We start from the raw sequence: 27,525 nt of genomic DNA, 5'->3' as shown, positions 1-27,525 counted from the left end.
ATATTTTTCTGTATGGAGGAGTAGAGGGGGACAAGAGAGAGAGAGAGAGAAAATGAAATTAATTGTTCCATATGTATGGATCCTCATTCATTGTTGATTTGATTGGATAATATGAGTGATTACTTTATTGTTGAAAATGGTTCACCCTCCTCACATCTAAATGATTCATATTTTGCTGGGTATATCGTGTGTTTGTGTAATCGTTATACGCCAAGAAAACGAAAGCCGCAACGAATCGAACCAACCACACACACACACACATTCATATATTGGTCATCCGGTTGACCTAAATTTCTTTCGATTCACACACACACACACTCATAACATTTGTGAATGACTGACCAATTTGTTGCTCAATTTTTTTTCATTTGTATATTTTCGTACGACCACTACGATTCCTAATTTTTTTTAGATTTTCTGGTTTATGTATGTGTGTGTATGTTCTCTTCAAATTAACACGCGTCGTTTTTTTTTGTTGCATGTACGATCTTCAAATATATAAAAATGACTTTTCATTTTAATCTTTGTGATCATATTCGGCATGGTCATCATCACGATGATCATCATCATCAACAACAACAGTGTTGTAGTTCTTTAGTCTGACCACATGTCTAGACCTCTTGACTCGCCAAACCATATGTTTATATGTGTGTGTGTGATAGTGAAATATTTCAAGACTATTCATTGACCAGATGATAATGGTGTATACATCATCATTAAAATCCATTTGAGTTCGTTGTAGAGTAGTTGATTATGGACAATGAAAAGATAACGTTCACCACGACAACAGCATCAAAGTTTTGTTCTTATTTTTTTTCGTATATTTTGCAGATGTTTGTCGAATATTTATAAACGTCATTTCCATTTTTTTCTTTTCTTTCTCACTCTTGTCTTGTCACTAATCATAATCAATTTATCCAAAAAAAAAAAAAAAAAAAAAAAACAGAACAACAACAATAAAAACTAAATGAATGTATTCATTTATTCGTTTCAAATTTAAGAAATGATTGAATTATGTTTGGAATTGTTTCCTTTTTTTCTTTCTTTCTCTCTTTTCACTTTTCACATAAATTCTATTTTTGCTAATCTTTTTTCTCATTCATCAAATATCTATCAAATACAATTTTAGTATGATAAGTTTTTGTTTTAGGAACCAAATTCTTTTTCCCACACTTTCACTTTACTACCCCTCACTGCACCACCCCCTTCATAAAAGCATATGAATGTAGAATTTTATTTTTTTTTAATTAATTTATGGTCTTTATCATACATTAGCTTCAGCTTGTTACGAGGAAAACGAACCCGACCCATTCAGCCAATTTTCAGCCAAAGTGCCCAAGCTAAGTTCCCAGACGCCCAATCATACCCAATCACAGATAATAATCAACACTACCACAAATGGTTTCAACACCAATTCAAAATGTTTTCCCAACAATCATACTATTGATAATATTGGTGATGGTTCTACTTCTCATTCTTCTCATTTTCCCTTATCTTCTAATAATTCCTTCACCTCTTTCACTCAACAACAACAACAAAAACAACATTTTATAACGACGGCTACCAATGCAAGCCAAATGAATAATAATGAGGATAAATTAACTTGTGGTACATGTTCACGTGATTTTTCTTTATCCGATATTTTACAATTTATCGATCATAAAGTGATCAATGGTTGTTGTCCATATACAACACAAAGGTTACAATCATTCATGAATAATAATAATGATGAAATTGATGATGATGATGATTGTTGTTCATGTATTGATGATAAAGATCATGATGATATTGTTAATGATGATGGTGATAATATTGATTCTATTGAATCAACAAATAATACTGCCCAAAATAATTCTACTAAACCAACAACAGCAACATCAACATCAACAATGACAGCCATACCGGTGATTATTGATTCGAAAGCAAAGAAATCAACGATTAATAACAACAATGATGATGATGATACTTGTGAGTCAGTGCCTTCATCCATTTTAGCCCACAACAATCTAAACGAGGATGATGATAATAATAATAATAAAAATGGCCACAATGTAATAAATCCTAATCCGGATAAAAATCCAAATATTGTTATGGACATCGTTATAAAAAAGGAGCCAACAACAACAAAAACAGATTCATCATTTTTGATAAATGAATGCCATAATGAAGAAATTATGGAAACAACTACGAATGATGATGATGATGATGATGTCGATGATGTTGGTGTTGATGGTGGACAAACAAAAGTTAATTATAAAAATGAACGCCAAGAAAAAGAAGAGGAAGATTTGGATATGAATATAAAACAACAAAAAGAAATGAATTATGATAATGAAAAAATGATCCAAAATGGACAAAATGCTGATTTATATAATGATGATACTATTAGTAGTAATCAAATGGATATGACATTGACCACCATCACCAACAATAATGATGATGATAATAATAATAAAGCGCTAAATAAACGACCGGAAATAATTGAATCATCTGAATCCACTAGTCGACAAAATGATAGTCAAAATATAATAACAACGACATCATCATCATCATCACCAGTAACTTGTTTAGACAATCATAGATCTATGGATACCACCAATAACAAACAATTACAACCTTCAAATGGTTCCAATAATAATAATGGTGATGATGATGATACCATAATTAACAAACAAAATAAGCAATATGGACAAGAACAACAACAAAATCGTCCTCGACAACAACAACAACAACAACAACAACGACAACATAGTCATCATAATCATTCATGTCGTCACTTAAGAAAACAATGTAAACATTATCGACTACGTGCCTTATTGAGTCAAACAACATCATCAACGATGAATAAACAACAAAACACAATTTCAGGTGAGAACAAGACATACACACACACACACACACACACAAAAACACTTACATATACAATATATAATATTAGTAAAGACAATGTGAAAAAAATGAATGAATGAATGAATTTTATTAGTGACGAAAAAAGAAAAATTTCATTATGATGTGACATATTGGTCATCACACATTGACCATTTCTAAATAATAATGATTTCGTAATGAAAAAAGTGAGAAAAAGTTAGATGATATTTGGTTAAATAATTGAATTTTATTTTTCCCAAAGTATTTTTTTTTTTTGTAAAGAAGATGGTTTTTTTTCTATATCGAGATTTCATAATGAAATCGATGTATTGTATGAACTGGAAAAAATGAAAATCCCAATATGTTCGTTTGATTAATGTTCATTTGTTGTTGTTGTCTATATTTGTGATGATAGGTTTAGTTTTCTTATTTCTATGAGGATGATGTTCTTTTTTTTCATCATCATTTCATTCGTCCCCTTAAATGACCACAATCATCAAAACCATATGGACATTATTTTCATTGAAAATCATTTGATGAAACAAACAATTGACATATACGTACACACACACACACACAGGGTCACTACTACTGTCATCATTAGAAAAAAAAACACACATACAAAACATCAACCTACTATATATACTCTAGTTTTTCTTTACATTTTAAGGATTTAAAGTAATTTTTCATTTTTTTTCCATTTTCATTCTCATTCATATTGTGTGTATTTATTGAGAAGAATACACCTTAATATTGATGATGATGATGATCGTCATCATTATTTTGAACTGGACAATTGAATTGAATTGAATGCGAGTAGAGTGTAGATCTATGTTATAAATATATCAATTTTTTTTTTAAAGTTAATCCAGCTTTTTTTATTCATTCTAAAATAGAAATTTTTTTTTTGCCAAGTGTTAGGGCGTTAATTTTTTTCTGGTTGATTTTTTTTTTTGGATAATTTTTTTTTCTTTTTCATTGGCATGCAATATAAGCCTTCTTTTTTTTCTTTCGATGCTCAGTTGTTGATTAGATGTCTTTCAAGATTATTTGATTTCGATAAATGTGTGTGTGTGTGTGTGTGTGTGTGAAAAAATAGCCATAGAATAAAAATAAAAATGGCCAGTAAATGAATTGTAAATTGACAGTGAAAATAAATGATGATCTGTCCGGCTTGTGTTTGTGTGTGTGTGTGTGTGTGTGATGCATTACATAATCACAAAGATATAGCCGTTATTGATGCTCGTGGTCGTATAGTCGTATTTTTTTTCGTTTGGTTTCGAATTGAATTGTGAATTGATTTGAACTAAGCTAGAATAACGATTTGCATTTGTTAAATACCAACAGCAAAAAAAACCATATATCAATGACTACTCTCAATCTCAAACACACACACACACGCATACAGTGCTCATCATCAAAGACCAAAAAGAAAAACACATCACATCTCTCTGCATGTGTGAAACTATTTTTTTTACTCAAATGGTCATTTTATATTTCAAACCAAACCTATCGATTTAGTTTTTTTTTGTTTTGTTGTTGTTGCTTTGCTTTGCTTTGAAAACAAGAATTTCAATGAATTTTGTTGGATGATTTTTTTTCCATTCATTCATTCATTCTTTTCATTCAAAAATTCGTTTAATTTGTCCAGATAAATAGATTTTCAGTGTGAAGACCATCCATGTTTATTGATGATGATGGCAACTTACTACAGTAGCCAATACACACACACACACACACACACGCGCGGTAAGCATCATCACTATTCATTCTATGTGTGTGGTGATTAGTCAATTAGCATTAACAAAAAAAAATTGAATGAATGAATTTTTTTCCTCCACTTTCATTGGAATATCCAAAATAATTAGGGGAAAACAAAAAAGTTTAATTAGTGTTACACGCAAAAATGATGCACACACTCACACACACATAAAAACAGTTGGACATCTCGTTTCAAAAAAAAGTGATGCAGATTAATCGACCCAATTTAATCAAACCATGAAATGTTGTTGTTGATGTTGTTTAATTACGTATAACAACAACAACACATACATCAAGCGAATGAATTGAAAATAAAAGAAACAAAAAATTGAGAGGCCGTTGTCCGTGTGTTTAACACATGGTCCATATACATATGCATTTCTTTCTATTATTAGATAGATAGATAGATAGATAGATGGATGGATGGATGAATATGTCTATTCCTATCATTAGATTCAATTGGATTTTGAATTGAATTTTTTTTTCACTGTTTTTTTCGAGGTGTTGCAAATTTTTTTCCTGTATTCAAAAATAATCTGCCAGTTTGTGATGATGATGATGATATGTTCATGAATTTCAAATTGATTCACGATTGATTGATTCAAATGGCCAACCAGTGTTTCTATGGTGACACAAAACACAGTCACATAGATAGATATATTGATATTTATTGTTTATGTAACGCTAATGATCTTTTTTCTCCTCTCTCTCTATCTCTCTCTCATAAAGACACTTTCGATTTCATTTCCATTTGTACTGTTCAATCAAAATCAATTGAAAGAAACTATCCATTCCTTATTGTCTATTCCAAATGCGTAACATATGCCCAGGAAAATTGAAAAAGATGATATTATAACAAATAAAACCGAAATAGAGCTAGCTTAGGTCAATCGATATATGACAATTTGTTTCTCTTAGGTGTGTGTGTGTGTGTGGAAAATAATCATTTATCATGATACATCTTCACCATCATCAATGATCATTTGTAATCTAGAATAATAGAAATATATTTTTCACATTTATTCAGCTTTGTCTTGATAATAACGATGATGATGATGACCATGTGATAGACTGACTTCAGACCAAAGTGTCCCTTGTGTATCATCATCAACGATGATTCTTGTCTCTCTCTCTCTCTCTCTCTCTCTCTCTCTCTCTCTCTCTCTCTCTCTCTCTCTCTCTCTCTCTCTCTCTCTCTCTCTCTCTCTCTCTCTCTTGGAACTCAAGAAATGATGACAAGTTTTTTTTTGCTTTTTCCTTCTTTTGATTTCTTTCTTTTCATTCATACCGAATTAATTAATTGATTCATAAATTATTGTATAAAAGATTATTAATCTTCCTAATAGAGTTCAAAGTTCATCGATCTATCGATTTTTTTCATTGTTGTTGATTGTATCCATCAACAATACAATTTTGTTTTCACATAATCTGACGATTGACTGATTCTATTTCGGATATTTTTTTTTGCCATAGTTGTCATCAATTTTTATTTCTTGTTGACAGAGTTTGAACTGTTTTTTTTTCTTTCACACTGTCCAGAATCGGAATTCAATCACGTTGTATGTGTGTGTTAGTGTGAATCAGTAGCCCGCTGATCTAATCACCTTAATTGTCTGTTAATGCTAGTGCTGTTATTGCTACTGTTGTTCTTTGCTTGCTATGTTTTTTTTTCTATCCATAGATAGGTCGATTGATCGGTCCATCAGGTTTTTTTTTTGTTGTTGATTTCCGAACATGGACCAACCAACTAACTAAACAACTAAACAGCATTTTTGAGGTCCAGCCTTTTTGCGTGCGAATCAACCATTTGATAAATTGAATTCTTTTTTTTTATAAATTCTATCAATGATTGACTTACCGGGATAAACTTGGTTTGTTGTCGTTGTTGTTGTTTTTTGTTTTCAAAAATTCTATTCGTTTAGTGGCAAGAATTTATTCATTCATTCATCACTGTTAGTAAACCGGAAATTCCACCAAATTCCAAATAGGGAAAAAAACTAAATAAATCTTTCGATTTATATGAAATTGAATTTTCAATTTGGATTTCCTTTTTCTCTCTTTCTCTTTCGTTTCGTTCTTTCCTTGTTCACTGTACATATATATTGGTGATTTATATTAATTATGGATTTTTTCTTTGTTGTTGGTGTGATTGGTCCTGCCAACTAATACAACTACACTTTTACACTATTATTATTACCGTTGGAGATCCTGGTTCTTCATTGTGGCATTTTTTTTTTATTATTTTGGTACACACACGCACCATATTTATAAATATGGTACTAATGAAATGTTTTTGTTTGCACTGATATTTGTAATTAGCTTTTTCGTCCATTTTGTTGATTGACCCCTGGTACTTACTTTCTATCAACAATGATAGAGTATTTGGTTGCTGGCGTGACACCCTACCACGATTTGATGTATACAATGGACATTAGATTTTTGTTATAATTTTTTTTTTTTTTGGTAGATCTATTTTTGGTCACAATTTTTTCTTCTATTCTTTCTATGTTACAATCTAGTGTGTTCTGGTTGGTTCTTTGGCTTCGTTTATTATATATTTAGATTGAAAATTAAATTTTGGAAAAATCAAAACAAAAAAAATAGCGGGTCAAATGTCCACTAAATACTATTAATGCTGCTTCTGCTGCTGTATGTCGTGTGTGTAGAGAAATTGAATGAATAATGATGTTCAAAAAAAAGGAAAACACATTGAAAACCGTTATTTCAAATTGTCCACTACTATAGTAGTTTGATGTATTCCATATGGTTTATATTTCTATTCATTTCATTTCAAAAAAAAAACATTTGACCTGTTCCTTTTCTCTTCTTTTTTTTGGTTTCCTATGTCTAATATTAGTAGTACTAAAATCGATTCGGCAATCTGGTAAATGAAATAATAACGAGGGAACCAAAGTCTTATGTATATTATGTAATAATAATAATAATAATCATTCATAATAAAAGATGTTTTCATTTTGGTTGTTTTCGTCATTGTTGTTTCACTGTACTGAACTATGTTATTTTTCCGGACATCAAGCGACCGTTATATAATAAGAACTTGAATGATCAACGTTATATGACAGTGTTATATGACGGCCATGCCACATCGATAACGATGACGACGACGGTCAATCATAATTTAATCCATAATGTCAGAGGCCATTGCTCTTCGAACTTACATAATGCAATATTTTTCTGTTCCTGTATCCTGTTTATGTGTAGATTTTCAAAGAAAATGTAAGAAAAAATCAACGTTGTCCAAACTAGGGAAGAAAGTTTTAGGTTTTTTTTTCTTTTCCCTCGACCATCTGGTCTGTTACCAGAAGTTAGTTTTTCTTCTTGTTTGGCCAAACTTTTTCTTTTGTCCTGATCATTTTAAGAGTTTTTCATTTTGCCAGGGTTATTGTTAAACAAAATGAAAAAGTCAATGTTATGCTCTTTTCTTTAGTTTTTTCCCTTGTGAAGATGTTCCATTCATTCATTCATTTTTTTTCTTTGATTCATTCATTGATGATCACTGGACCAAGTCTCTTTTTTTCATCATCATCACCATGATGATAAATTCAGAAAAAAAGTTATAACGACAAATTTCAATATAATGGACAAGTAGTAGTAGTTTTGATGGTGGTGGTGAAGAAAATGTGTATAAGAAATATAGAGAAAAAATACACGCTTTTTTTTACTTTTCGTGATTCATTCAACCAAAATTTTTGTTGTTGTTGTTGTTGTTGTTATAATTTTGGTTGCGTAACTAAGAACCGCAAAGTATCATCATCATCATGATGATTATTACCATTTGGTTTGTATTTGGGCTATATGGTTGTGTGAATAGTTATTATTATCATCATGGTCGATAAGTATATACAGACTGAAAAGCTTTACAATCCGATTTTTTTGTTGTTGTTGTTGTTATTATTGCTATTTGGATACATTATTTATTGACTTCTCTCTCTCTCTCTCTTTCTTTCTCCCTCTTTATCGTATCTATCATACTTAATGTCCAGTACGAGCGCGTGTATCTTTTTTTTTGTTGTTGTTGTACGTGTTCAAGTGTTTGTGTGTGTGTGTGTGTGTGGGTGGATGAGAATAGTGATGATAGAAAATAGATCGACAATGATGATGGAAACACACATACACACTCGACACTTTATCAATTGATTTTTTTTGTCAATTGTCATACCATCGACAAATTCGATAACAATGATTATGATGATTGTATTTGTGTAATAAAACCGTTTATTATAAAATTTTTTTTTATTATGACAAATGTATTCGATTGAATGGAAAAAAAATATTTGGATTGGTTGTAGTTTTGCAGTTGTTTTTTTTTTGCTCTCTCTTTCTCTTTCTGATATTTGATACATTTGAAATTAAAATCATTTATTTCATTTTTTTCTGAAACAAACATACAGTACAAGGGAATTAAATATTTTTTGTTGTGTCTGATTGTCATATTCGAATGACGATTTTTTTTATTCCTCGAAAAAAAATGAAAATTTTTTTACCAAAAAAAAAAAAAAAATCTTTAGGTTTAGTCAAATATTTGATCATTATGTCTATTTTTTTCCATCATCATCGTCATCAGCAACATTTCATTGCGTTTTTTTATTCCGTAAATAGAATCGTGACAATATGTCATTTTATTCTGAATTTTCCATTATCTTTCTTTCGTTATGATCATAAGGAGAAAGGTACCATTTTGCTAAACTAAATTTATGTTTACTTTTTATTTCTATACTATTTTCACTTACATTTTCCCCACAACGATTCTGTTATGTTTCCTGTTTGTCGATTTAAATTTTTTTTAAATTTTTAAAATTTACTCTATCGATTTTATACCCCCTCCCCTCCCATACAGTGTGTATGAAAGATAAAACCACTGACCATAAATATAAATATAAAACCAACAATGACGACAACAACAGAAAAAAACACCGGAACTTATAGCTAGAAATCTTATCTTAGTTTACAAAATGAAATGTGAATGATTTAAATTTTTTTCAAAAAAAAAAAAAAAAAATAAATAAATAAATTCATTCTGAAATGCCTTTTAGGCAATTTTTGATTTTCAACTTTTTCCATTTCTTTTTTTTCTCCTTATTATCCATCGTTGTCTTTTATGGTCCATATTTTTTTTGCATCAAAATGATTATTTTTATGCATTGATTATAGCCATATAGAGAAGGATGGTTACCTTCAAAAGTTTTCTCTACTTCAAAAAAATAGTTTGGGTTTAAAAGAAGAAAAAAAATACAAATCAGTAAACTAACTAAGCATCTTTTCTGAGAATTTTATTTATTTCGTTATTTTTCAAAATCGTTTTGTTTTGTTATATTTGAAACTAAACTACTATTATTATTATATGATGACGGTCATAATAATAATACGATTGCTTCTCCTGGATCGTTTTGGTTTGTAATACCGGGTGTACGTGGGGATCAATCAAATAAATGATGATGATGATGATGATCACCAAAATAAACGATGATTTTGTTTTATATATATAGAAATCTAACGGACATTTTTTAGACATGTCTGAAATGACATGTTATATATAAAGAATATGGGTATATAAGGTATATGATGGGTGTTTATGGATGATCACATCAATAATCAGGAAAAAAAATGTGTGTGTATGTATAAATTTGATTTGTTAAAAAAAATTTTAGTTTTACTTCCTGTTTCACTTGTGAAAGAAAGAGAGAGAGAGAGAGAGAGGCAAAAATTTTAAAGAAAATCAATTCAGCCGACCACCACACATTGTATATGTGTGTGTGTGTGTGACAATGATGGATGATGATTTGTTACGTTATATGAATAGTTGATGTTTCTATGTTCCAAATGATGTCTCATCATCATCATCATCATCATCAACTATGCATTTACCAATATTCAAAATTAAACTGATCCAGTCCAGTCACTCGAATTTTACAAGCATTATATTCTATGATGATGATCATATCAATTCAATGCAGCAGCAACTCTTAGAAAGTCAAAACTCATTTCTAATAATACATAATACCCAGATATAACTGGCGGCTATGTTTTCCTGGACCATCATCAATACAACAACAACAACAAAGAGAAAATGGAATATTTTGTTCAGTTGTTGTTACACGTAAATTATCTTTGCTATTTTTTTTTTTCGCATGCATATTTCCATATACACCATTTCTTTTAAGCTTCACTCGATAATCGATAACCACTGATGTTTTTTTTCCAACAATTTCCTAAGATGATGAATCGAATTTTTCATTCATTTTTTTTCCTTTTATTTTGTTGAATAAAATGAGAAAAAGAAAAATAAAAAATTTATTGAACATGGTTCATTCGCGTCTGGTCCGATTATTGTTTTTTTTCTCTCTTTTCATTTTGTTTCGTTTAGCATAACAACAACAACAAAACACGCGACATGAAATGATGATATGATGTATTATTTGTTGTTATCACACACGACGGTCGGGTTTTTTTTTTTGTTGTTGCTGTTGTTGTTACCATACCCATTGCCCCTGGATGGTGTATAGATGCCAGATCATTAGATGTTTTTTTTTTTGCAAAAATCTTTGTAATATATGAAAAAAATATGCATCAATTGATATACGTCTCATTGACGATTGGGTTATGCGAATGTTTGATGTATGATGTGTGTGTGTGTGTGTGTGTGTGCGCGCTCGGGTTGGATGTTTGACCTTTGATCGATATTGACTTGACTTTTAATTGATTTTTGTTGTTGTTATTATTGTTATTGATGGTGATGTCATTGTATATATGAAATATTCAAATTCTGTTGTTCACATGAACTTTTTTGTTTTGTTATTGCTTGTGTCACAAATATCAATTTTTATTTTTTTTTTTTTTTTTCGTTTCGTTGTTCCTGGTTGTTGATTTGCCCATGTCACACCAATATGATGGGATTACCAAAAATTTTTTTTTTCATATATTCATATTTATTATACATTCATATCGTTATCTAACGAACCAAACATCGTTGGCCGAAATAATATTCGTTATAAGATTGTGATCGCATTGCTAATGATCGAAATGGATGGATTGTGTGAAACTCTTTTGGGAGTTGGCCTCTCTCAGTCCTGTTTCGACAAAATTAGGAATATAGTAGAATGAAATGAAAACAATTTTAACTTTTATTTTTACCAATATTGTAATGATGTCTAGTTGATGATGAGGGTGGTGGAGAATACCGAATCAGATGACTTTTAACATTTTCGGTTAAAATCATTAATCATTACATCGTTTTTTATGATAGATTTGAAACACTATGGCTATATTTGTTTCCTTTTTTTCATTTTTCTTTCTAAAATTTTTGTTTTATTATTATTTTACCTTACAAAATTTTTAATTCAAATTATTAATTTCATTTTTTTTTTTTTTGGTTTCCCTCTTTAGAACCGCTTTCGCAAATATGTAGCACCTGTAAAAAGGTGTTCACATCACCTTGGCTATTGATGCAACATGCTCAAAATGATCATGGATTAAAAATATATGAAGAAATTGATGAAATGGATTCATTTAGTACGGCAGCTAGTGCTACCGCTGCTGCTACTATGGATGTTTCAAATGAATTTGTATCGAATCCAAAAATAATGATGAATGGTCATCAATCATCATCAGCATCATCATCATCAACACATTTGTTACCAACAATTAAATCAGGCCTTAATGGAAATATATCAACAACAACACAGCTATGGAATGGTCAAACTACTAATACATCACCGGTTAGCAATATTAATCTTCAATCGATGGCTGCATTGATGACATCGGCCGGTTTCAATTTGACATCAACGCAATTAGAAGCTATACTACGATCAACTAGCCAATCGACTAATATTCCATCATCAACGGCATCATTATTACAGGCAATAACGGCAGCCGTAACAGCCAATCCAATGACAAGCAATAGAGGTGGCAATAGTCAGAATAACCATCAGAACAATGGAAATCGTACTCAAATGTCCACTACTAGTCATCAAACAGATCTATTAGGTCATCTAGCAACATCTCATCCTTCATCTCATCCGAATCCATTATTAAATGATCTGTTTTCGATTGGTGGGCCAAATGCCGGTTTAGAAACAACAACACAAGTTACGATGCCACCAACGACGAATCATCATAAACGTGGTGAAGGAAACAATAATAACATTAATAATAAACAACCGCAGCAGACAAATACTATGAATCCAGTTGCAGCTGCAGCATTAAATTCGACTCTAGCCAATTTTACAAGTCATTTTTTGGATGCATCAAATGCAACGGCAGCATTTGATTTATATTCAAGACAAATGCGACAATTGGCCAATACGATGGCACCATCATTGTCATTACCACCAACGACGGCCATTTCAACACCGAATTCTACTAGTCTGATGAATACTGCTTCTGTTGTATCATCATCACCATCAACAATAACAACATCGTCGTTGCCATCAAACAACAACAATTTAACGAATACTACCTCTTCATCGTCTTTGACAACTAATCGTAAACATCACTATCAACAATCAACGATAAATAATAACAACAATTCTCCGGTAGTACTTAGTCCATTGGCACTGCCATTGAACAACAACAACATTACGGATACAAATAGGCAACTATCATCACCATTGATGAACATTAATAATCAACATTCTCGGCCAAATTCAACATCATCATCTATCGATATGCATCCTACAAGTCGTTTAACATCACCTGATAATATACCATTGTCTAATGGTAGAATTTTCAAAGAAGAAGATGGAAATAACACAGTTTTCACCAAACGATCACCAATAACTGATGACAGTAAGGTAAGTCAAATAAGTTGTCTTTGCCATATTCTCATATATATGAATGATAAATGTAAATGTAAACAAAAAAAATTTCAAATTAAATATATTTTATTATCTCTGTCACAATTTAGATTCAACACAAAGAATCAACCGCTTTGAATGCCCGTAGACCATTAAAATGTGAATTCTGTGGTTTAGGATTCAAAAAAGTGATGAAACTAAGAAGACATTTGAAACGTGTTCATAAGGCTAAAAAACAAAATGGCTTTGCTAATCAATTACAACAAAACAACAATGATAATACGGATAATTCAATCAACGATGAAATTTCATTAAATCAGGATGATTCATCGACAGTAATAGATGATGAAAAACCTGCGATAATTACTAATGGATCAGATTCTTTGACAATGGAATCACTACAAAATAATGATGATAATTCACAATCTAACCATGGTACAACGAATAATAATAATGAATCAGTCTCAGTGGAAGAAATCGATGGTGAAGATGATGATGATGATGATGATGATAATGAAGAGATGGAAATTGGTGTCGATGAAGTGGATGATGAAGAGGAAGAAGGCCATGAAGAAATTGATGATGAAGATGAAGAGAATGAAATCGATGATAATGATGATCATATGGCAAAAGATGTCAAACGGAGTAAATCCATAAATGGAGATTTAATGGCCGAAGATCTTTCATCACGATCATCGGCCAAATTAAGCGATTCGGGTAAAAATGGACCGATCAAAACTAGTGCAATAGATGGAGCCGGACTCCATCATTCAACATTATCACCACCATTCTCTCCTCGTTCCGGTAGTGATATACGACCGTTATCGATGCCAAAATCGGCAAATAATCACATACCACTAGCCAAAGGGACAAGTGCAATGAATATGAACATGCAAAATATATTGGGTGAAATGATGGAAAAGATGGGATTTCCGAATCCCCAATACAATGATGCTTATAAACAAATCATGGAGGAAAGTAGTAAAGTTTTCAATAATTATTTCAGCAATGCTTCAAAAACTGAAAGAGCCAATATGGAAAATCTATTTGCCAACAACGGTATCATGGTACTGAATAATCTATTAAATAACAAACAGCAATCACCGCAAGGATCAACACCAACATCTACACGATCATCAAATAACAACAATAATACTAATGCCAATACCGGATCTTCGATCCCACCGAACAACAATAATAACAGCAGCTTACTTGGAGCCAATTTCAATGATTTAATGAGCGGTTTACAAAATCCTAATGCCGCTAATCTGAATCTGTTAGCTGGCAATTTCCTAAACAGTGCCTTTGATCCGACAACGTTTGATTCGAAAAAATTTAAGCTTGATTTCATTAATCATGACCAACAAACAACAGCAATGGCCGCGATGGCTAACAATCCACTTTATTCAAATTTATGGCCCCCATCAATGGGTCCTAATCCATTTACGAATTTCACTACATCAGCTACTACTGGTATGAATCCTGATGCTGCTGTCGAATTTCTTCGATCAACTTCAAATAAATTATCAATGACAGATGCTACCAGTGCCTTTGGTAAGAGTGCTGGTGCTACAAGTTTACCACCGCCATTAACAACGGCACAGAATCATCATAGTAATGGTGGTGGTGATAGTACAACAAATAGTAATGGAATACATCGAACAAACGGTACAACACTGCGAAATAGTTTACTGTCCAACAATAGTTCTCCATTGGCTAGAATCGGTAATCATCATCAATCAGGACATCGAAGCATAAGTGGCCATCATGGTCTTCGATCCAGTGCTGTCAATTCTGCGACAACAACAACAGATGGTCGACGAAAAGAACATCGATATCGCAATGATACTTGTGAATATTGTGGAAAGGTATTCAAAAATTGTTCAAATCTAACCGTACATCGACGATCACATACCGGCGAGAAGCCATATAAATGTGAACTTTGTTCCTATGCTTGTGCACAAAGTTCCAAATTAACTCGTCACATGAAAACGCACGGCCGACATGGTAAAGATGTTTATAAATGTCGATTTTGTGATATGCCATTCTCTGTTCCGAGTACCTTGGAAAAACATATGAGAAAATGTGTTGTGAATCAGAATAATCGTAATGCTGCTGCTGCAGCCGCCGCCGCTGCAGCTGCAGGTCTTTCTGGACATCATGGAGCATCACCATTAGCTAATGCTGAATTAGCATTATTATTGCAACAACAACATCAACAATTACAATCACATCATCAAACATCTCATGGCGGCAATGGTGCTAGTGTCAATGTACTTTCCAGCGCAAGTTCGGCCACCAGTAATGATAAAGATTCGGATCTATAGAGTTTGAAAATATCGATTTAACAGTCAATGTCATATCAATATCATTTACTAGATATGACGAGCTTCTTTGCAACTTCGATACCCGGTCAATCCCATCATTATTATCATAATCATCATCGTCATCATTATTATTATCAATGATCACACCTTAATCATCATCATCATCATCATTATTTCTATTCGATAAAAACATCATTCAATATTGGTGATATAAGTTATAATATGTACCGAATATATATCGTCAAATTTTCTTTTGCCCCTTTTCCATTTTTCTATAGCACGATGCTATATAATTGATGGATCTTAATTGAAAAACAAAACAAAACAAAAAAAAATGGAAACAAAAACCAATGTAGGAAAATTCATTTGTTTTAATGAGATATCCACGTCAGTTATTCTCTTCTATTCATCAAACAGTCAAAATGATATCCACACAGATTCAAACACATTTATATAATGGAATTATTTTCACCTGATTATTGATCATCATCAACAACAGAACCTGATTTGTGTGTTCATCAAACATTTTTTTTGATATACTATAACCGAAAAAAACAAACAAAAATTTAAAATCGTTATTGGCGATGATACTTTCTTTCAAAAATACGATTCTTTTTTCTAATCAACAAACAAACATCATCATCATCATAATTATTCAATGTTTCAATTGGTTTTCATTTTGTTATATTTGTTTTTGCTATTTTTTTCTGTTTTTTTTCTTTATTTTAAAACTTTTTTCCTGCCTATGAAATTCTTAAACCCTCCAAATACACAAACACACCGATTAGCGCAATAGATTTCATCGTATTAATCATCGCATTTTGATAATTATTAAGAATGATATATTTGTCCATGATTTTTATGATAAAAATTATACATTATACACCATCACAAACACATACACGAATTTTGTTTTTTTTTCTGAAATTTGATAAATTTGTTAAAAGTCCTGATGCTTTCTTTTTTTCTCTTTCCATTTTCTTTTTTTTTATTATTATTATCATTATTAGAAATTATATAAATTGAAAAACAAAGAAAAAAAAGAATTATCAATATGTGAATTTTCAATTTTTTCCCCACCCCTCACAACAACAGAATACAAAAATCCCAAACGATTTATTTGCATCATCATCATCATATTTCATTTTTGAATTCGGTAATATCAATCAATTGAACACCATCATGAAAAAACACACATACAAGTATTAGTGACCGTTGTTCATTCTTTTTATTTTTTTTTCACTACTTTAAAAACATATTTACTTTCTCTTTTTATATATGATATATATTGATGATGAACTGAAAAAAACCACCTGTATACTGTATGCTGCCAACGAATTATTTCACCATATATATATACATTTTATGTATCATACCACAACAATAACAAAAATTATAATAAAACAAAAAACAAAAATTATTGATTTGCCGAATTTCAATAATGATAATGATGATTTGGATTGAAAACAACAACATTCGGGATTTTTTTTTTTGAAAAACAAATTTTAAAAAAAAAACACTATCACCATTAACGATTCTAATTTCTTCTTCCATGCTTCTTCTACACAAATACACATGAAAATGTTCTTCTTGATTATGTAATCATTTGAATAAATAATTTGATATATTGTTCACCCTGTTTCTCCTTCAATATCCTTCTTCCCCTTCTTCTTCTTCTTCTTCTTGATATTTTGAACAACAAAATAATTGTCCATTTAAATTTATCCGCAAAAAAAACAAAAAAATCATCATTCATCATCATCATTATCATTCATTATCCATACAATTCTTGTATTTTAAACAATAAAAATAATGATAATAATAATAAAAAAAATTTCAAAGTTATCCACTTTCCCATTGTTGTTTTAATATTTTTGTATGATGATTGTGTATGTGTTGTCCACACATTGTCAATTGGATTGCTCATTGAAAAGCATTTGTATTGAATCACACGGTACTGTATAATTTTCTGTCCAATTCTTTCAAAAAAAAAACAGTTTTTGTTTATCAATTTTTTTTTGTTTTTGTTTTTTGGATTCCTATCTAGCCATTGCAACGGAAAAATTATATTAACATACAAGTAAATAGTATTGGGGAGAAAAGTAAAAATATATACATCTAATTGGCCGGAAAAAGTGGGCCGATTTTTTTTTTGTTTGGTTGGAAAGTATGACATGTGTTGTTGTTGTTGTTGTTTTGGATCATTGTAGCCATCCATTCATCCATATAAAACATGGTTCCAGTATACTGTCCATATCAGGTTTATCATATGGCCATCATACCTTGTTGTATTCATTGCTTGTCATTTTGACACCTATTCTACACGAACACCATGAATTCAATTGAATTCTGATTTGAATAAATATAATTATTATTTTTATTTTTGATTCCATAGTTTATGAAAGTTTTTTTTTCGGTAACCGGGGGTATGGAAATAAAATTTCCATTGTTATTCTCGTTCAATATACTGACACGATTGAATGACCATTTCGGTTCAAATTTTTTTTGGATTTTTTTTTATCATCATCATCATCATCATCATCGGTTGTCATTTCATCCATCATGGATAGATTATTGTGGCGTTATACTACGAACATTGATGACATATTTTCATCATCATTCATTATCCATTTTTCGATCGGTTGCCGGGAGGTTAATTGTTATTATTATTATTAATGTCAACTATTATGGCTTGTTCGTGTATCTGCACACAAACACACACACACACACTAAATATTCCAAGGATCCTGTATGTTTGTTTGTATTGGATATTAAAGTGTCGATCATATTTAGTTTGTTCGTTTGGGTTTTTGTTTTCTATTTTTTCCTACCTGTCAAATACACAAATTGTTGTTAGTCTAAATGTTTTTTTTTATTCGATTAATGTAAAGTTTCTAGTTATTATCATCGTCGTCATTATTTTATTCTATTCGTCCAGAAGCAGCTAATTAACTTGCCCTTTTTTTCCAATGATTAAAAATTTTGTTTATTACCTATGTCATGTGAATAATGATGGTGGTGGTGGTGGTAAATGAACGAAAAAAAGGAAAGAAAAAAAAACAAAGAGGAAACCAGACTAACAACAAACCTGTCACAGGTCATATCCATGTGAACATATATACAATATACTAATATTACATTCTAAGGCGTCCCATGTCCTCTCTTTTTCTTTATCAATCGTTCATCCAGGTCATTGTTTTTTTCAAAATTTAGTTTTTTCTCTTAATGTATACATATATAGTGGAACAAAAATGAAATAAAAGGATGGCCAACAACAACAACTGGTCATTTTTTTCATATATATTGTAGCTGTTGTATAAATGTGTATAGTTTATTGGTCGGTCATTGAGGGCGTGATTTGTTCCGATAAATGGGCAGTTTTTTTTCGCCATTGCCATTGGATACAAGTACTCAGACACATACACACAAACAAACAAACAGAAAATTGGCTGACCTCAATGCAGCGCCCAAACTCAAACACACACACACACACATACTATGAAAAGTTGTAGAGTTGGTTAGAAAATAATATCAAAGATAGATAGAGTAGCATGAACTATTGGAAAAAGAAGAAAAATAAAAAAAAAATTGGCATTCAGTTCCAATATGCATTTGTATGAATTGTGTGTGTGTGTGTGTGTGAATGGTAAAGTGAGAGAAGAAAAAAAAAGGAAATGGAAATACGGAAAGGACAGTCGCAGATATAGATAGTTTTTTTTGTTAAATTGAGTTGAATTGTGAATTGAATGGTTGAACAAAAAGATTGAGAATATTTGAGATCCAATGAACAAAGTATCACCGAATGGCGTCCGAATAAACGAAATTGAGCCAAAAATGCTTTTGTATGTGTGTGTGTGTGTGTGCCTATGATCGAACGGACAGTCTCTTTTTCTTCTATTCATATATTTTTTTTTTTATTTAGAGAAGAGTAAGTATTTTGGTCCAGTTATATAGATCATCATCATGGACAGTTTTTCTTTTTCATGGGTTGTTCGGTTGTTCCAAAATAAAGATATATATGTGTGCAAGCCTGTTTTTTTTTCTCTCTTGTTGTTGGTGTATTGGTGTTGGTGTTTGGTCTTCAATCGATGCTTCGATTTGATCCAGAAAAAAAACGATCTCTATATAGCCTGGACGAAAATAAAAATGTGTGTGAACAAACAACCAATGGCACATTTATAGATAGACAACAGGAAAAAAAAGAAATATATTATGACACAACGTCAAATTGTTCAAAATGAAAGTTTCATTGTGACAGGAGAGCGACCGAAATGATCGACCAACCAAAGTAATCATACAAGAATTGAAATTAAAGGGAGAAAAACATTGACGAAGAAAATTGACCGAAACAAATCATTAGGTTGTTTGGGAGATGATATTCAGGTCGGCTACCATAATAATCATCATCATTATTTGTTGAACACACACACACACACATACAAAATCTAAAGATAGAAAATGGACGTGAAAAAAAAAATAAAATGGGCACCATCATCGAGAACAAAGAGAAAAAAAGTTGGCAACCATTCTACACACACACATGGTAACGACGTCCGCCATCGACCACACCATCAAATGGGAAAAAAAATAACTGAAAACACACACACATTGTTCTTGGCTCATTGTACACAGAGACAGACACATGAATATTGCATTTTGGCACATCATTCTAACGGTTGATTCGTTAGATGGTCGGTTTTTTTTGTATCTTAAACTCTGTCTACTATACATCATGTTTGTCTATTTGTAGAGATGAATTTGTTTGTCGTTTTTTTTCTTCGTGTGTATAATACCAGTTCCGACATGATGATGATAGTGTCAGTATTAAGCTAAGATGAATATTTACGGAGGTTCCGAATAGCCGAAAGTGATGTGTATGTACAAAGAATAAGTAAAGAAAACAGAATAAAAACAAAAAAAATGTCTAAACAAAAAAAAAATAAGAAGATGCATGCAAGTGATGTATAATATAGAATAAGAATGTTATTTATTGATCTTTTTTTTCCAGTGAATAACAACAATGAAAGTGAAATAAATGTAGATTCTATTCGGTTTCAGTTATATATTATTAGTATAGATGTATTTTGTGATGTGTGTATATGGGAGTATGATGTGAAATGAATGACTGGAGAAAAAAAAAGATGCAATTAGGATATTTGCCAAAATAATATAGAAACATGAGGAACATGTATAATATAATAATAATAACAGTATTTATTGGGCCAACAAAAACAACGTAACCATGGCATTGTTATTTTTGTTGTTGTTAACAATTTTAATCAACAAACTAAATTTGTCTCAAATTCTGCACTTTGTAGATGTTATTTGTATCATCACTTATATTACCTGAATGGTGATCATATTCTTTGGGGAATGGGTGAAAAAAAAATTTCCATTTTTCAATGTTTAAACCATTTAAAAATTGTTTTGATTTGGTTCGAAATCAGAAATTCTAATATTGCATTATTGTTTTCTCCTGTCCATTATGCTGTTCTTTTGTAATATAATTAACAGAATTGATAAAGAGCCAAAAAGAAAAAAAATGTTAAACATACCAAAAAACCCGTAAATGGCAAACCCGTCAATATAACATCACATCGCTTAACACACACATTTTGGGCATTCAGCCAGACGAAATAGACGTCCACGACAATAGCATTTCGTCTGTATTCCGGTTATTCACTATATTCAATTCTGTCTGTCCAAACAGAAAAAAAAGACAAAACCGACCGACCGACCGACCAACCAACCGAATATCTTTCAATTTTTTCATCAAAACATCATGTCTTCGTTCTTTTTTTCTTTCAATTCTTTCCTATGAACATTGAATATTCTAAAATTAGTTTATTCATTCTCTTCAACGTTGATGATTAACAAACTCAACTTTAGAATAAATGAATGAATGAACGATCGCATAAGAAATATATGGATGGATGAATGGACGAACGGAAGAATTTCATTTTATTTTTCTTATTTAAATTTAATTTATTCCATTAGACTAATTCAACTTGGCCCAAACAATATTGAACAACGAAGAAAAAAACACAAAAATAGAAAAGATTCTTCATCCATTTGTTTTTCTATTTTCAGAGACCGAAAATTCCAAAGAAATGATGATGACGATACTGTTTTAATAGTATATTTGTGCATCATTACAATGATGTCCAAACTTCTATGCAACAAAGATCAAATAAAACTTGAATTCAAATTTTTTAAAAAACATGTTATTCATCTTGAATTTAAAATGAATGGATTTTTTCTCCCAAAAATAAAATAAAAAACTATTTGTTCACAGTAATCTACAATTGTCATTGTCATTTCAGAGTATATTGATCAAATGAATATAGTTCCAATGGGTTTTTTCTTTTCGTTACAACAAAAAAAAATTGAAGATTCTTGGGATAGAATTTTGAACGTTTTTTTTGCCTCTGTTGTTATTTTTGATTAGGATTACTTTTTGTTTTTACATTTTCGAGAAATAAAAAATGATTTGTTTGTCATTCAAGAATAATGTTATTTCAATTATTTTATTTTATACACCCAATGATATTGAAAGATTGGCCATGAACTAAAGTGACATGAACATGTCCATAGGTATGAAATGAAATGAATGAATGATCAAAATAGTTGTTGTGGTAGACAAATTAGCAAAAAATATGCGATGCGGTGTGTGTGTGTGTGGTGTGTCCAGATTGATATCCAATATACAGATTCTATCAATTGTCACAATATGATACATAAAATGATGATGATCATCGAATTCATTCATGGATAATGATTTTATGTGTGTGTATGTGCAAGTGTATTTTCCAGATTGGAATAATGCCAACTCACTGTATGATCATCGAAAATTGTTTGGCTATATGTTTATGTTTGTGGTCTAAATTAAATCCATCTAAACATTTATCATTAACAAAACATAAAAGGACATAAAATGCCAGGTAACCATCAAATAGAGGGAAATAAATACATCCATAATGATGATTATCATTATCAACCAAATAAACCTTGTAACAGATGGGATTTATTGGTTACATTGAATGAATATGATGAACTATGGATCATCCTGATAAAATATAACAAGTTTATTGAATAGCTTCGAAACATTCGATGATTTAGTGATTTTTTTTTCGGGTAATCTATCAGTGTTAGGGAATTTTGAAAATGATTAATGTAGATTTCAATCGAAATAAAATGAATTTGTATTTTTTTTTATTTTGTTTCATATTCGCTATGTTTGTGATAGACGATTGTCCTTGAATTTGAAATCATTTAATTTGTCCACCATCATCATCATCATTAATAACAACAGGCTGTAGAAATCTATATATTTTCCATTTTAAAATTCATAGCAACAGATCTGCCATGCTTGTTGCATCTAATAAGCAAACATATCGTAATGGACATTCATTGATTAATGATAATGACTATTGCGTTAAATAATAATTTTATGTTTTAATTAAAATATATCATCATCATAATCGAATGGATGGTCAATAAACAATCCTGTTAACATGTCATTTTTTTTCTTAATCAGTTATCATCATTCGAATGATGTTATTTTATTTTATTTTTTAGTATTGAGAAAAAGTTTACAAATATAGCATTTAAGATGATGGTCCATTTTTGCTTTTAAATTTTTCTGAAATGACCATCATCATCATGATTTCATACATGCGATAAACGAAAAACGAAACAAAAATCCTTGATCATCTCTTGACAGACAAAAACAAATGCACGTTTTACAAACTACAACGTGGGCAAATTAATTTTAAACAATTTTTTATCCTTTTTGATCATCCGTAATTTCCATAATGTTTGTGTAAATCCATGTTGTCCATTCATTTAAATTAAAATTAAATTCATAAACAGTAGCGATTGATGATAATAACAGGTGTTCGTTCAATCGTTGGAAAAATCATACAATAAAAACGATGGTTGCAATCCAACAAAACAGTAATCATCAAAGCAAAACGGGAAAAAAAACAACGTCTAATAAATCAATCGTGGATTGTAAATGTTTATATAAACAACAAGTCAATGACGAATGTGTGTTTAAGGGAGAAAAATGGTGTTTATAAATGATAATGATAAGTAAGACAAATGTATTTTGGTCAATCAAATTGCCATTCAGTGAGCATTATGATTTTTTTTGTTTCTGGTTTTATGTATGGTTTCGAAACAAATTAAGCCTTTTTCTGTGTGGAAATCACAATCCCAAAAAAAAATTCAAGTTTTGCATCACACAATGATCGATTATAATAACATAGTAATCATCATCATCATCATCATAAAAAAAGTGGAAAAAAATATCCAACATTTCCCAATTGGGATTCCATTCGGCATAAAAAGAATGTTCAATATCAAATAGATAGAGAATCGGTTGTTTGGTTGGTTGATCAGCCAAAAAAAAAAAATTATATCAATAGAATGGTGAATTCAAAGAAAAAAAAATCGTATTTAGGTTAGTTGAATCGATCCATCGATTGATCGATACGGGTAACTGGTATTTTTTTTTCTTTTCTTTCTAAGGATAAATGGACCAACATTATTCACCTTAATATGAATGTGTTATTCGATAAGAAATTGGCATTCTGTTTTCCCTTGACGCCCGCTAACACATACATAAAACGAATGAATCAAAAAATAATGATGATGATAGTGATGTGTGGTGTTGGTGGCCAAAACACTTTTTTTATCGACATTTACAACAGAATAAATACAATCGGAAATATTGAGAATATCGGAATCATTAATCTTTTTGTTTTCGCTACAAATAAGTAATACATTGATATATTATGACCACGTTTCTTTGTTGTTGTTGTTGTTGTTGTTTTTGATTCGAAATAAAATATTCCAATCATCAATGTATGAGATTCATTCATGGATTCAAAAAAAAACAACCATTTTAGAAAAATGAATTCAGTTCGGTGAACTTTTTTTCCAACAACAAACACACACACACACACACACAGGTATGGTCATTGCTTTATGTATGTATTTTTATTATTATTACCGTGAGTATGTATGTGTTTAGTGTATATATACATGTTTATTCAATCTAAATCAAATCAAAAAAAAAAAAATAATAACAAAAAATGATAGACGACGTTTGATCCATACACTCACTGTCAAGCACACAGACAGGGTCACTTACCTTTTTCATATACATAAAGGTATATATTACATTTATAATATGTCCACGTTTGTGTGTGTGTGTGTGAATGTACCGTACATAGAATATTTTTTTTGATAATTGAATTGATGACACAATGTTTTTTTTTCATTTTCTGATCATATAATTAATAGCCGATGTCATTGATATCCTTATGAATAGGCAATGGATATTTTTTTTGAAAATAACAAAACACTAACCGAGGTGTGTGTTCTATATCAAATATCGGTATTTTATATGAACTTTGTACACTTTAATCCATTTAACCATCATAATGATGATCATCATCATCAGGGAGAAAATATATAAAAAAAAAATTGATGATGAACTTATATCGTATTTTGTTCACCAAAATAACAAGGCTAACAAAATCAATGTATAGAGATTGTATGGATCATCAAGCAAAAAAAAAAGCCGGTAATAAAATTGAAATCAAAACCATAACAACCGAATTGAAATTTACTAGAACTATGCGATTACGATATGGTTATGATTAAAACCTGCACCGAAACAAACAAGCAATGGACTATCATGATGACAACAACAACAAAAACAACAACAACTACTGTCTGCCTGGTCCAGTTTAGGAAAAAAAAATTGTATTGCATACCAGAATACCATAATTATGAAACTAAATAGAAAGAAAAATTTTTTATTTATTTATAAAATCGTTGTTGTATCAACAACAACAACAATAACAATAATAATAATAAAACCAGAAAAAAAATCATCAACAGTAATCAAAATTATACTTAAAATACAAATATGAAATGGATACGCAATCATCATTTAGGTTCATCATCATCATCATGGTTTCTTTGATTGTAATTAATATCGGTACTTGTTGTCATCGGATGTGATATATATCTATATTAATGATGATATCGATAATGAATGATCATATGGCTATCGTGTGGGGCAATATATTTGATTTAATCACTAATCGTTAACTTATCATTTGTCATGATTTTGGTTGATATTAAAAATCATTTTCAAGATGTATTTTTCAATCAATCACTATGGAAATCATTGTAATATTTGATGATGATTTCCTGACATTAAATTTTATGCGGTCAAAGAGAAAATAAAATTCATTTGAAAAAAAATCATTAATATGACGACAAACGCCATCTAGTTTATAAAGTAAAAAGTTTTGTTTGTTTTTCAAAAATGAGAATTTTCAACAAAAAAAAATAAAATAAATAAATAAAACAAACATTTGAGGTAAATTTTTACCAAATAAAATTTATCCAAAAAAAATGATGATGTAGTTTAATTTTCAAAATTCAAAATCAAAAAAAAAAAAAAAAAATTCAAAATACACGCACAATGTTTGCATGCATGCCAAATGTCCATGCTTCACGTCATTTTCTCTGTATGTTTGTTTGGATTGTGAAACAAGAACAGCAACATTCATGCAGATGACAATCATTCATTTCATTAAATTCCTTGATTTATTCATATTCCACATACACACACACACAAACACAAATGATATATCCCATTGGCTTGATAAAATTCAATTCTCATCACGCAAACGATCATTTTGGCCACCAACTAACCAACCAACCAACCAGCCAGAAATAGACATTATTGGTCGCCTTCATCATCATCATCATCATCATCTTGCAATCAAATCAATATCCATTTATTCATAATAATAATAAATGTTGATAACAACAATCACGATAACGATAATGACAATGGCGTTGCCCGATGATGATGATGATGATGATGATGGTAATTTCAAATTAGAATTTGAATTTCATGAAAACAAAAAAAAAAATAATGAACTTAATATGGCCATTATTGGCCATTCTAATCAATCAGCAAGCATGCATGCCAGCCCGAACAAATAATAATCAAAAGCCAATGGACAATTTTTTTTTTAGTACTAGTCAGTTGACAAAAAAAAAATTATCAAAACCAATCGATTACTGATTATTATATGATCACCACCCGGTTTTGGTTGACCAATTTTTTCCACTACCAATACACACATTAAGCATCTAAATATGAAGTGGAAAATAAATCCAATTATAAAAAAAAACCTCATCATTGCACCTTGATTATGGCCATCGTTATTTTTTTTTTGCCATATGAAAAACAAACAAATAAAATTAAACTTTTGAGCTATGTCTCTATGTGTGTGTGTGTGTGTGTGTGTGGTCAATCGATCACAAAACAATTCATATTCTCATTTTTGACATAATTTGATTCATGCTAACTATTTTTGTGTGTGTGTATGTTGTGAACTTTTAATAACAAATAATCATCATGACATTAATCATTAATTACAATTTTATGAATTGGCAATTGTTGTTGTTGTTAATTCAATCCAAAGTCAATATGAGAATTTCTGTGTGTGTGTGTGTAAAAGTGTGTCCACTCTTCAGTGATCACAATAATTGCCTGAAAAGAAAGAAAGAAAAAAATGGCCGCAATCAATTTCATTGCTTCTGGTTATGAATGATGATGATGGTGACCGATTGTGAAAATAATTTAATAATTAAAAAAAAGAAAAATTTCATCCACCTGGAATTTAGATTTTGATAACGATTTTTTTTTAAATTTCCAATCG

At 30.5% G+C, this 27,525-nt stretch overlaps 1 protein-coding gene across 1 annotated transcript in view; it reads left to right on the top strand.

Moving 5' to 3' along the window:
• The window catches only part of Cph (BCL11 transcription factor chronophage), a 36,900-nt gene extending 19,286 nt beyond the window's left edge, over positions 1-17,614 (top strand). Inside the window, exons 2-4 of the mRNA XM_075735107.1 lie at positions 1,276-2,868; positions 12,034-13,439; positions 13,553-17,614. Coding sequence (XP_075591222.1) covers positions 1,276-2,868; positions 12,034-13,439; positions 13,553-15,769 — 5,216 coding nt within the window. The 3' untranslated portion in view covers positions 15,770-17,614. The remainder of the gene's footprint in view (positions 1-1,275; positions 2,869-12,033; positions 13,440-13,552) is intronic.
• The last annotated feature ends 9,911 nt before the right edge of the window (positions 17,615-27,525 follow it).

This window comes from Dermatophagoides farinae, chromosome 1, assembly GCF_024713945.1.
Source record: "Dermatophagoides farinae isolate YC_2012a chromosome 1, ASM2471394v1, whole genome shotgun sequence".
In the NCBI taxonomy this organism is placed as follows: Eukaryota; Metazoa; Arthropoda; class Arachnida; order Sarcoptiformes; family Pyroglyphidae; genus Dermatophagoides; species Dermatophagoides farinae.
This window is presented reverse-complemented; position numbering and strand designations above follow the sequence as displayed.